The sequence below is a fragment of the Caloenas nicobarica genome, chromosome 2, assembly GCF_036013445.1.
Source record: "Caloenas nicobarica isolate bCalNic1 chromosome 2, bCalNic1.hap1, whole genome shotgun sequence".
In the NCBI taxonomy this organism is placed as follows: Eukaryota; Metazoa; Chordata; class Aves; order Columbiformes; family Columbidae; genus Caloenas; species Caloenas nicobarica.
In genome coordinates, this window is record NC_088246.1 from 164,180,537 (window position 1) to 164,192,855 (window position 12,319).

Here is a 12,319-nt window from a genome sequence, read left to right on the forward strand (position 1 = left end):
CTTGGTTTTCCTGGAATTTTTTCCTCTCTTAAAACGCCAAGTGTGATGTAGCACCTGGAGCTGGAGCATCATGACCGGGAGATCCAGCCTGTTGTTAAAAAAATGATGATCAGGCCTTGTTCATTAAGCTCTCTTAATTTTTTTTCCCTCCATCTAAACCACAGCTGGTCCTGGGAGGCTCAATTCCAGCTCTGTACATTTTACAAGCTTGGGGGAAAGGATTTATTATCTCCCTGGTACAGATTTGAGCAGGATTCAATAGGCATATCTCAGAACTTTATTCAGCCCTAAACCCTGAAGTGAAGGATGTTGAATTAAATGCTCAAGCTGAAGGCAACGAGTGTTTTTGAAGGACCAGTGTGGCCATCGCTGTGGTAGGAAAAGACCTTTATTTGGGGTTTTTTTGCTTAGGATGAAGTTAATTATGGGGACTAGTGCCACGGATCCTTGAGGAACAGGTGTGAGCCTGGTCGTCTTCCATGCCCCAGGGAACGGAGACAATGCAGAAAGAGAGAAAATGTGGCCACAAAGCCTTGACGAGGACAGGCAAAGTGCATCTGCCACTGATGTCCCTTAGGACGTAGGTGGGGCATAAAAAGCTCACCGTGGTGGACACCTTGTGCACTCAAGGTGTGGTCCCTAGTGCCACCAAGGAGCTTTGGGCATGGCCACCAGGGTGGGCAGCACTGCCACAGAATAAGGCACGAGGTTGGTAGGGCCACCAGAGTGGACAGCAGTGGTGTGGTAGAAGGTGCAGGGCCACCAAGGTGGACAGTGCTGCCATGGCAGAAGGTGTGGGGCCAAGAAGGTGGGCAGAGAAGGACTGTGGGTACCAGAAGACATGGGGACAGCTGCCTCCCACCTCTACCTGCCCCATCCCTCCGTACCCAGCTTTGCTACTGGGACCTCAGGAAGTGCTTCCAGTTCTTGCAGGGTTCCCAGGTTAGCACCATGCAGCAGTAACGTCATTAGAAGCATTAGTTCCCGATTAGTCAGCTGGTCTTCAAAAGAGCGTGGAGGAAGAGCTGGCGCAGGGTGGGGGGAGAGTGGGACCCCCCTCACCGTCTGTCTTGCTGCAGCTCGATGAGGAGACGGTGCAGCTGCTCTGTGATGGCCACCTGGCATGGGAGCAAGAGGGGACAGTGAGAAGCTCCATGGTGGAACCACGGTGGCTTTGCCCAGGCCATCAAGGCTGGGCAGGGTTCCTGGAGGTCAACCAATGGTGTCTGGCACGTAGAGGATGTACCGGGTAGGGCTGTGGCTCATGGAGCCGGCGGTGAGCAGGGCTGAGCACGTTGAGGGACATCTGCGCGTGGTTCCTCACCTCCAGCAGGCTGGGCAGCGGCTCACACACCTGCGGGATGGAGATGTGGGACCATAGCCGTGTAGGGTGGTGGCCACCCAGCCGCAATCTGCAACGAGCCAGCTCCAGGCTGGACTGGGATGTCACCATCTCCAAGGTTGTTGGAACAGAGGACATCTCAGATGGGGTTTAACCCTTTGATTCTGCCAATACAACACCACCCTGGCTTGGTCCTTCAACCAATGAGGTGGAGGACACCCCAGAGCCCCCTCTGACCTGGCCGTCTCTGAAATATGTGCGATGGAGGGACTCCACGGTGGTGGGCATGACCGTTCTGGCCTCGTCAAGCTGCCCCAGGACATGGACCACCAGCTCCTGTCCCGCACTGGGTGAGGGCTCCTTCTCCAGGGCCATGAGGTCCATGAAGGGGTGACCTGCCGGGGTGGTGGGGTAGGGAACAGCAGGGACAAGGTTATGGAGCAGGAGCTACAGGGCAACACCGGGCCAAGTGTGTCCCAACTCACCAGCAGCATCATAGAGCCGATAAATCGTCTTGGTCCCTGGGATCGTCATCTTCTCCTCATCTTCTGTGAGCTTCAGGCAGGGGGAGCCATTGACCTCCACCAGCTGGAGGAGAAGGAGGTTGTGGAAGTGGACACCTTATTTTTGTCACATGCACTAGCTGGTGCTGGGGCCTGTGTTGAGATCTGCACCGTCTACATGTGTCCCTGCATGGAAACCAGCTGAATAAATAAATAATCAAAAACCCATCAAACTGCCCCAAGTTGGATGTTCTACCTCCTCCTGCCTGCAAGCTTCTTGTTACAGCCATCTAATGACCATTATTTCCGAAAAGGACAATGCAGATGGTGGGATGGAGTGTCCCCTCAGCGAGTTTGCAGGTGACACCAAGCTGAGCGGTGCTGTTCATTCCCCCGAGGGATGGGACCCATCCAGAGAGACCTGGACAGGCTGGAGGTGTGGGCCCAGGTGAACCTCAAGAGGTTCAATGAGGCCAAGTGCAAGGTCCTGCACATGGGTCTGGGCAAGCCCCGGTATCAATCCAAGCTGGGGATGGATGGAGAGCAGACCTGTGGAGAAGGACTTGGGGACAACAGCTGGTGACTACTGAGACATGACCCAGCAACGTGCACTCACAGCCCAGAATGCACCTGTGTCTTGGGATGCACCCAGAGCAGCGTGAGCAGCAGGTCAAGGGGAGGGATCCTGCCCCTGTGCCTCCATGTCCTGAGCCCCCCTGAGCTCTGCGTCCAGCTCTGGGGTCCCAGCACCAGCCAGACATGGAGCTGTTGGAGCGGGACAGAGGAGGGACACGGGAATGGGCCGAGGGCTGAACAGCTCTGGGGAGAAAGGCTGAGTTGGGAGGTTCAGCCTGGAGAAGATAAACCTCCCAGGAGACCTCTTGTGGCCTTTCGATACTTAAATGGGGCCAATAAGAAAGATGGGGACAGACTTTTTAGCAGGGCCTGTTGTGACAGAACAAGGGGTGATGATTTTAAACTAAAAGAGAGGAGATTCAGACTGGACATGAGGAAGGAATTGTTGCCCCTGAGGGTGGTAAGACCCTGGCCCAGGTTGGCTAGAGAGGTGGTGAATGAACCATCCCTGGAGACATCCCAGGCCAGGCTGGACGGGGCTCTGAGCAACCTGAGCTGGTGAAGATGTCCCTGCTCATGGCAGGGGTGGGACTAGATGGCCTTCAAAGGTCCCTGCCAACCCAAACCCATCTGTGACCTGATGACATTGGCCTCACCGCAGTGTCCCTCAGGGCTGGAGCCCCTTGGGGACTCAGCTCCCTCAGCTGGGGAGCCCCGGAACCCAGCAGGGCAGAGCTGCCACCCCTACCTTGTAAACACAACCCAGCGACGGCTGCAGGGGACACGTCACCAGGTTCGTCCCGACACCAATCATGTCAATCTCGCTCCCCTGGTGCAGCAGAGAAGACAGCGGCCATCAACAACACGGACTTGCCACCGATTTCTTTTTTTTTAAGCCCATGCCAAAAACCAGAGCCACGGGGCAGGACAGAGGATGTTCTGTGTCTATCTGTCCATCTGACCCACCCAAAACCTGAGCAACCTAATCTGGGTGAAGATGTCCCTGCTCATGGCAGGAGGTTGGACTAGATGACCTTTGAAGGTCCCTTCCAAACGCAACTATTCTACAATTCTATGAAAAGCCTTTTCTTTTCCAGCCTAGAACCTCTTCCCTGTTCTCACCCAGGGACAAAGTCCCAGGTGACTCTCACATCCACCCCATGCACCCCAGATCTTGGTGGCACCAGCAAAAGCCAACAACAGGTCCCTCACCTCTCGACTGAACTCCTCCAGGCTCTGCTCGCTGATGTCATTGCTCACGGCAATGGGGATGGTCCCAAACCAGGGCACCTGGAAGCTGGTGAGGGACAGAAGAGTGAGTGCAGATTTTTGGGGGTGGGACCCCTGGCTCCGTTCATGACCCCCACTTGAGCAAGGAGAGCTCCTAATTTGGTGTCTAAGGTGGGGACACTGGTGGGGGACTCACCGATCGGCGCAGGCTCGCAGGACCTGGCGGATCTCCTTGGACTGCTGGGCCAGGTCGCCGCTGTCCAGGCGCACCCCGATAGCCCGGTACCCCAACTGGTGCAGGGCCAACGCCACAGCGCAGAAATTCGGCAAACCGCTCCTGGACAGGCAAGGAGAGGGTGAGTGTCCCTTGTCTGGGGGGACAAGGACACAGGGCGGGACGAGCAGCAGGTCCAAGCCCCATGTCACACAACGGCAAAGAGCGAAGATCACAGAATCACAGAATCCCAGAATGTCAGGGGTTGGAAGGGACCTCGAAAGCTCATCCAGTCCAGTCCCCCCCGCCAGAGCAGGGACACCCAGATGAGGTTACACAGGAAGGTGTCCAGGCGGGTTGGAATGTCTGCAGAGAAGGAGACTCCACAACCTCCCTGGGCAGCCTGGGCCAGGCTCTGGCACCCTCACCGTGAAGAAGTTTCTTCTCAAATTTAAATAGAACCTCCTGCGTTCCAGTTTATACCCATTGCCCCTTGTCCTATCACTGGTTGTCACCCAGAAGAGCCTGGCTCCATCCTCCTGACACTCCCCCTTTCCATATTGATCACCATTAATGAGGTCGCCCCTCAGTCTCCTCCCAGCTCCAGAGCCCCAGCTCCTCAGCCTTTCCTCACACAGGAGATGCTTCACTCCTTCCAGCATGTTCGTGGCTGCGCTGGACTCTCTCCAGCAGTTCCCTGTCCTGCTGGAGCTGAGGGGCCCAGAACTGGACACAATATTCCAGATGTGATCTCATCAGGGCAGAGTAGAGGGGCAGGAGAACCTCTCTCAACCTCTCAATGCCTCCAGGTGGAAACATCCCTCCTTCAAGGACCCCAAGCAAGGAGGGACACATCGTCCCCTGCACCGTGGTGGCAAAGCCACCCTGAGGGGACCCAGTGTCCTCACCTCCTGACGCAGTACGTGTCCAGCAGCCCCTGGAAGTTCTGCGGGAAGGTGACAGCATAGGACACGAAGGCGGCCAGTTCGCCCTGGTTCGCCTTCTCCAGGGGGGTCTGCAGCACCTCGCACACCCGCCCCAGCCACGACGACGCCAGCGCTGGGAGATCCACCAGGTCTCCTCCTGCCAGCGGTGACAGCTCCTGCGTTGGGGACACAGACGTGTGACACCCTCCACGGGCACAGCGTCCCATCCCTGTCCCCTCCCCGTGGTGACACTCACCCGTGGCTGCACCTCCTCCAGCGAGGTGAAGGACATGATGAAGGAGTGGGCAATGGTGCCACGCACCGGGATGCCATAGAGTTTCCCCGCCAGGACGTTGCTGGTGCAGTCAAAGCCTGCGAGAAGTGACGCACACGGGTGACACAGCGGCTGCGGTGACATAGGACACCATGGGGCAGGACTCACCGCCAATGTAGGAGTACTTGGAGGCCGAAAGGGCACCGTCCGGTCCCTGAGCGCGCCGCAGCCCCATCTCCATCAGCTTCACATCTGGACCGGCGAGGAGGCGGAAGCGAGCGGCGTTGGTGGCCACCAGGCTGGGGGATGAAGGGACAGGTGACACCAAGGCAAGCTGGGCATGGGGCCAGCACGTGGCTACGAGCTGGGACCACCATGGGACTTGGTGGATGTGGACCCCGGTAACTGGGGGACCAGAGCAGGATGTGTCTCCCACCTGGCGTAGTTGACCAGACACAACAACATGGTCTCCAGCAGCTGCACCACCAGCAGCGGCCCCTTCACCTGCAGGAATGGGACCTGCGGGGACAACCAGGCGGTGACGTCCCCGTCCTCCCCGCAGCGGGGGAGGGTACCGAGCGTGTCCCACCCTGGCGAAGACGACGGAGCCCTCGGGCACGGCGGTCACTGTCACCTCCGAAGTGTCCAGGGTGGCCAGGTAATCGAAGAAGGCGTCTTCCGTGGTGCTGGGCAGGACGGAGCGCAGGTAGGCGACATCTGCGGGGACAAAGCTCAGCTGGGAGGGTCCCCAGAGCCACCAGTCCTGTGACACAGGTCAGGCTGGAGAGACCGAGCCTCCCATGCAGGGGACAGGTGACACTTCACAGTCACTGTCCCCCTCGCCAAGGTGATGTCAGAGGTAACTCAACCCTGGGAGGGCACCATGGTCCCCCAAGTCCCCTCTGAGGGACTGTCCTCCCAGAGGGTGTCCCAGTGTCCCCCAAGTTTCCCTGAGGGCTGTCCCTGTCCCCTCCCAGGTCCCCCAAGTCCCTCTGAAGGATGTCCTTGTCCCCGCCAGATCCCCCTGAGGTGTCTTCTGGTCCCTCTGAGGGATGTCCCTGTCCCCGCCCACCCATCAGTTCCCACTGAAGGGTGTCCCTGTCCCTTAGGTCTCTCTGTCCCCCAGATCCCTCTGAGAGATGTCCCCTGTCACTCTGAGGGATGTCTCTGTCCCCACAAGGTCCCCCTGAGTTCCCCCGGTCTCTCTAAGGGCTTTCCCTGTCCCTCCCAGGTCCCCCTGTCCCCCAGGTCCCTCTGAGAGATGTCCCTGTCAATCCGAGGGACGTCCCTGTCCCCACCAGGACCCTCTATCCCCCATGACCTTCTAAGGGATGTCCCTGTCCCCACCAGGTGCCTCTGTCCCCAAGGACCCTCTGAGAGATGTCCCTGTCACTCTGAGGGGTATCCCCGTCTCCAGGTCCCTCTGAAGGATGCCTCTGTCCCTCCCAGGTCCTCCTGGCCCCCATGTCACTCTCAGAGATGTCCCAGTCCCCCTTAGGTCCTGCTGTGAGCTGTCTCTGACCCCCCACAGGTCCCACTGGAGGGCACCCCTGTCCCCATGCCCCCCTGGGGTTGTCCCTCTCCCCTCACCAAGTCCCTCTGAGAGATCTCCCTGTCACTTTGAGGGATGTCCCTGCCTCCACAAGGAGACCCCACCAGGTCCCTCTGAGGGGGTCTCCTGGTCCCTCTGTGAGCTCTCCCTGTCCCTCCCAGGTCTCTCTGAGAGATGTCCCTGTCCCTCTTAAGTCCCCCCGAGGGCTGTCTCTGACCCCCCACAGGCCCCACTGGAGGGCACCCCCATTCCCAAGCCCCCCGAAGGACTGTCCCTGTCCCAAAAAGGTCCCTCTGTCCCTCAGGTCCCTCTGAGGGATGTCCTTGTCCCTCCCAGGTCCCCATAAGAGTTGCTCCTGTCTCCCCTTAAGTCCCCCTCTGACCTGTCCCTGACCCCCCACAACTCCCACTGGAGGGCACCTCTGTCCCCAAGTCCCCATGAGGGTTGTCCCTCTCCCCCCACCAGGTCCCTCGGTCCCCCAGGTCCCTCTGAGGAATGTCCCTGTCCCCACCAAGTCTCTCTATCCCCCAGGTCCTTCTAAGGGATGTTCCTGTCCCCACCAGGTCCCTCCCCTGATCCCCATGTCACTCTGAGAGATGTCCCAGTCCCCCTTAAGTCCCCCTGTGAGCTGTCCCTGTCCCTTGCATGTCCCCCTGAGGGCTGTCCTTGACCCCCACTGGCAGGCACCCCTGTCCCCAAGCCCCCCAAGGACTGTCCCTCCCCACCCCACCGCAGCCCCCCTGTCCCCCAGGTCCCTCTAAGGGACGCCCCTGTCCCCACCAGGTGCCTCTGCCCCAAAGACCCTCTGAGAGATGTCCCTGTCACTCTGAGAGATGTCCCTGTCCCCACAAGGAGCCCCACCAGGTCGCCCTGAGGGGTCTCCTGGTCCCTCTGTGAGCTCTCCCTGTCCCTCTCACATCTCTCTGAGAGATGTCCCTGTCCCCCTTAAGTCCCCCTCTGAGCTGTCCCTGACCCCCCACGACTCCCACTGGAGGGCACCTCTGTCCCCAGGTCCCCATGAGGGTAGTCCCTCTCCTCCCACCAGGTCCCTTGGTCCCCAAGGGCCCTCTGAGGGATGTCCCTGTCCCCACCAGGTCCCCCTGAGGGAGTCTCCTGGTCCCTCAGTCCCCCTACAGGCTCTCCCTGTTCCCCACAAGTCCTCCTGTGAGCTGTCCCTGTCCCCTGCATGTCCCCCTGAGGGCTGTCCCTGTCCCCCCACAGCTCCCACTGGCAGGCACCCCTGTCCCCAAGCCCCCCAAAGGACTGTCCCTCCCCACCCCACCGCAGGTCCTGTCCCCCAGGTCCCTCTGAGGGATGTCCCTGTCCTCATCAGGACCCTCTGTCCCCCATGTCCTTCTAAGGGATGTCCCTGTCCCCAAGGACCCTCTGAGAGATGTCCCTGTCTCCACAAGGAGCCCCACCAGGTCCCCCTGAGGGGTCTCCTGGTCCCTCTGTGAGCTCCCCCTGTCCCTCCCAGGTCTCTCTGAGGGCTGTCCCTGTCCCCCCACAGCTCCCGCTGGCGGGCACCCCTGTCCCCAAGCCCCCCAAGGACCGTCCCTCTCCCCCCCACCGCAGCCCCCCCGTCCTCCAGCAGCTCCCCCGGGGGGCGGCCCCTCTGTCCTCCCCTCACCAGCGGCGGAGAAGCGGAAGGCGCGGAGGCAGCGCAGCCCCTCGGCCAGGCCGGCGCCCAGCGCGAAGGCCCCGCGGAAGGGCCCGCGGCGGAAGAACAGCTCGGCGGCGGCGGGAGCGCGGTGCCGCCCGGCCCGCCAGTGCCCGTACGCCATGGTCAGCTGGTACAGATCGGCCAGCAGCGCCATGGCCGCGGGGCAGCCTGGGAGCGGGCGGGGACACGGCGGGGCTCTTCGCGCTGTCCGCAACTACCTGAAAGGGGGTTGGGGCGAGGAGGGGGTTGGAGAGTCCCAGGATGTCAGGGGTTGGAAGGGACCTCGGGAGCTCATCCAGTGCAACCCCCCGCCGGAGCAGGAACACCCAGCTGAGGTTACACAGAAGGTGTCCAGGCGGGTTGGAATGTCTGCAGAGAAGGAGACTCCACAACCTCCCTGGGCAGCCTGGGCCAGGCTCTGGCACCCTCACCGGGAACAAGTTTCTTCTCATCTTCAAGCGGAACCTCCTGTGTTCCAGTTTGCACCCATTGCCCCTTGTCCTGTCACCGGCTGTCACCCAGAAGAGCCTGGCTCCATCCTCCTGACACTGCCCCTTTCCACATTGATCCCCATGAATGAGTCACCCCTCAGTCTCCTCCCAGCTCAGAGCCCCAGCTCCTCAGCCTTTCCTCACACGGGAGATGCTCCACTCCCTCCAGCATCTTGGTGGCTGCGCTGGACTCTCTCCAGCAGTTCCCTGTCCTGCTGGAGCTGAGGGGCCCAGAACTGGACACAATATTCCAGATGAGGTCTCCCCAGGGCAGAGCAGAGGGGCAGGAGAACCTCTCTGACCTACTGACCACCCCCTTCTAATCCCCCCAGGTCCCATTGCCCTTCCTGGCCACAAGGGCCCAGTGCTGGCCCATGGTCACCCTGCTGTCCCCAGGACCCCCGGGTCCCTTTCCCCTACACTGCTCTCTAATAGGTCATTCCCCAACTTATATTGGAACCTGGAGTTGTTTCTACCCAGATGCAAGACTCTACACAAGTAGCAAGTGACAGGACAAGAGGAAATGGCCTCAAGTTGAGCCAGGGGAAGTTTAGGTTGGATATTAGGAAAAAAATCTTCACGGAAGGGGTTGTTGGGCATTGGAACAGGCTGCCCAGGGCAGTGGTGCAGTCACCATCCTGGGAGGGGTTTAAAAGGTGTTTACATGAGGTTCTCAGGGACATGGGTTAGTGCTGGCGTCAGGTTACGGTTGGACTCGATGATCCTGAGGGTCTCTTCCAACTGAAATGATTCTCTGGTTCTGTGAGTCAGGGAAAAGGTGCGGGGGGGGGGGGGGCGGGACACGGGAAATGGCAAAACGGAGGGGACCCGACACCATGGATGGCAGCACACAAGGGACACGGGGCACCGGAGGTGGCAGCACATGGGACACCGGAGACACAAGACACCAGAGACAAGAGACACCAGGGATGGCAGCACACGGGGACATGGGACACAGAGGGGTTGCAGCACACAAGGCACAGGACAACAGGGTGACAGCACACAGGGGACATGGGACACACAGGGATGGCAGCACACAGGGGACATAGGGCACCAGGGATGGCAGCACACAGGGAACATGGGACACACAGGGATGGCAGCACAGAGGGGACACAGGGCACACGGGTGGCAGCACAGAGAGGACATGGGACACACGGGGATGGCAGCACATGGGGGACACAGGGCACACAGGTGGCAGCACACAGGGGACATGGGACACACAGGGAAGGCAGCACACGGGGTATATGGGACACATATCACACCAGGAGTGGCAGCACACATGGGACAGGGCACCAGAGATGGAGGTAGACAGGGGACATGGGACACAGAAGAATGGCAGCATATAGTGGACATGGGGCACACAAGACAGCAGCGCACCAGGGGTGGCAGCACACAGGGGACATAGGACACCAAGGATGGCAGCACACAGGGAATATGGGACACACAGGAACAGCAGCACACAAGGGACACAGGACACCAGGGATGGCAGCACATGGGACATGGGAGACACGAGACACCAGGGATGGCAGCACACAGAGGACATGGGACACAAAGGGGTGGCAGCACACAGGGCACATGGGAGACAAGGGACACACAGGGGTGGCAGCACACAGGGGACACAGGACATTCAGGGGTGGCAGCACACAGGGGACACAGGACATACAGGGGTGGCAGCACACAGGGGACACGGGACATTCAGGGATGGCAGCACATAAGGGACACGGGACACACATCGCACCAGGGATGGCAGCACACAGGGGACATGGGACACACAGGGGTGGCAGCACAGGGGACAGAGCCTGACAGTGTTCAAGAAGAGACTGGACGACGTCCTCAGACACACGGTGTGACCTGTGGGGTTGTCCTGACCAGGGACAGGAGTTGGACTCTATCATCCTGTGGGTTCCTTCCAACTCCGGACATTCTATGACACACGGGCATGGCAGCACACAGGGCAGATGACATTGGGGTGACAGCACACAGGGGACACAGGGCACCGGTGGTGGCAGCACAAGTGGGACATGGGACACCAGGGATAGCAGCACATATGGGACATGGGAGACATGAGACACCAGGCATGGCAGCACACAGGGGACATGGGACACACAACAATGGCAGCACACAGGGGACATGTGGCACAAGGGATGGCAGCACATGGGGTACATGTGACACGTGGGGATAGAAGCACACAGGGATGGCAGGACACAGGACACACATGGCACCATGGGTGGCAGCACACAGGAGATACATGGCACCAAGGATGGCAGCACACAGGGCACAGGACATTGGGGTGACAGCACACAGAGGACACGGGACACACAGGGGTGGCAGCACACAGGGATGGCACAACACAGGGGACATGGGACACACAAGGATGGCAGTACACACATAGGACACATACGGCACCAGGGGTAGCAGTGCACATGGGACAGGGCACCAGGGGTGGCAGCAGCACAGAGCACATGGGACACAGAAGGATGGCAGCACACAGGGGACACATGGCACAAGGGATGGAGGTGCACAAGAGACAGGGACACAGAGGTAAGGCAGCACGCAGGGGACATGGGACACAGATGGCACCAGGGATGGCAGCACACAGAGGACGTGGGACACACAGGGGACATGGGACACACACAGATGACAGCACACAGGGGACAGCAGGGCACACGGGTGGCAGCAACTGGGACCAGACACATGGGCCACTGCACCCCCAGCACCGGACACACGTGGCCCCAGCTGTGTCAGCACCCAGGACACTGGGGACACTGGGGATGGGAGCACATGGGGACACTGGGGATGGGAGCACATAGGACACAGGACATGTGGGGCAGCAGACACATGGGACACTGGTGACTTAAGGCACGCATGGCACAAGGGGGAGGGCAGCACATTGGGGGACATGGGACACAGCAGGGGGAGGGGGACACAGGACACCAGGCGTGGGAAAGGGTGGGACAAGGGACACAGAGGATGCCACACACAGGTGGCACCGTGTGCATCGACCCTGTGCGTGTCACCACCAGCCCCAAGGGACACACGAGGCACAGACCCCAGTCAGACCCATACCAGGCACTGCTTGTCACCAGGCTCCTGCACGCAGGTGACATCAGGCAGGTGCTGGGGTCATTGTCACTCCTGCCCTTTGTCCGGTGCTCCCAGCACAACCCCACGGCACTTGGCGTTCGCTCGGTGTTGTCACCGTGTCGCTTGTGCCAGGACCTTGGACTCTGGCACACACCGACGGTTCCAAACAGCACCTCCTCTTTCCACGGCCCTGGCTGCTAACGAGGCAAATCATCGTCGAAGTGGAAAACGAGAGCAGCAAACTGAAAAGATGGAGGAAATTCAGCCCCGAACTAGTGATTCCTGAATGTTTCCTGCTGATTCATCCTATTTTTTTTTTTTAATTGAGACTGAAATTCCCACTCAGAAATAGGTCACCCTGTCTCAAGGCTTTTCTGAAGGGAACAGGGAAGGGAAATATCCCCCGAATCTCACAACACATCACTCCGGAGAAAACGCACTTTCCAGAGAAAAACATCATCCGA

At 59.8% G+C, this 12,319-nt stretch overlaps 1 protein-coding gene across 1 annotated transcript; it reads right to left on the reverse strand.

The window, feature by feature from the left end:
* Window positions 1–292: 292 nt before the first annotated feature.
* NAPRT (nicotinate phosphoribosyltransferase) lies at window positions 293–8,434 on the reverse strand. Its single transcript, XM_065628485.1, has 13 exons — window positions 8,248–8,434; window positions 5,655–5,782; window positions 5,502–5,584; window positions 5,234–5,364; window positions 5,048–5,163; window positions 4,774–4,967; window positions 3,848–3,988; window positions 3,634–3,718; window positions 3,170–3,250; window positions 1,828–1,930; window positions 1,580–1,737; window positions 1,247–1,354; window positions 293–1,118 (listed from the first exon to the last, which is right to left on the reverse strand). The coding sequence occupies exons 1-13, from the start codon at window positions 8,432–8,434 to the stop codon at window positions 1,059–1,061; spliced, it is 1,575 nt and encodes a 524-aa protein (XP_065484557.1). The 3' UTR covers window positions 293–1,058.
* Window positions 8,435–12,319: the final 3,885 nt, after the last annotated feature.

Excerpts from the sequence above, each read along its gene's own strand:
- NAPRT (XM_065628485.1), bottom strand. The coding sequence starts at position 8,434 with ATGGCGCTGCTGGCCGATCTGTACCAGCTGACCATGGCGTACGGGCAC. Across the intron at positions 5,585-5,654 it reads GCTCCGTCGTCTTCGCCAGG|GTCCCATTCCTGCAGGTGAA; the intron begins GTGGGACACGCT and ends TTGTCCCCGCAG. Across the intron at positions 3,989-4,773 it reads GACACGTACTGCGTCAGGAG|GAGCGGTTTGCCGAATTTCT; the intron begins GTGAGGACACTG and ends TTGCCTGTCCAG.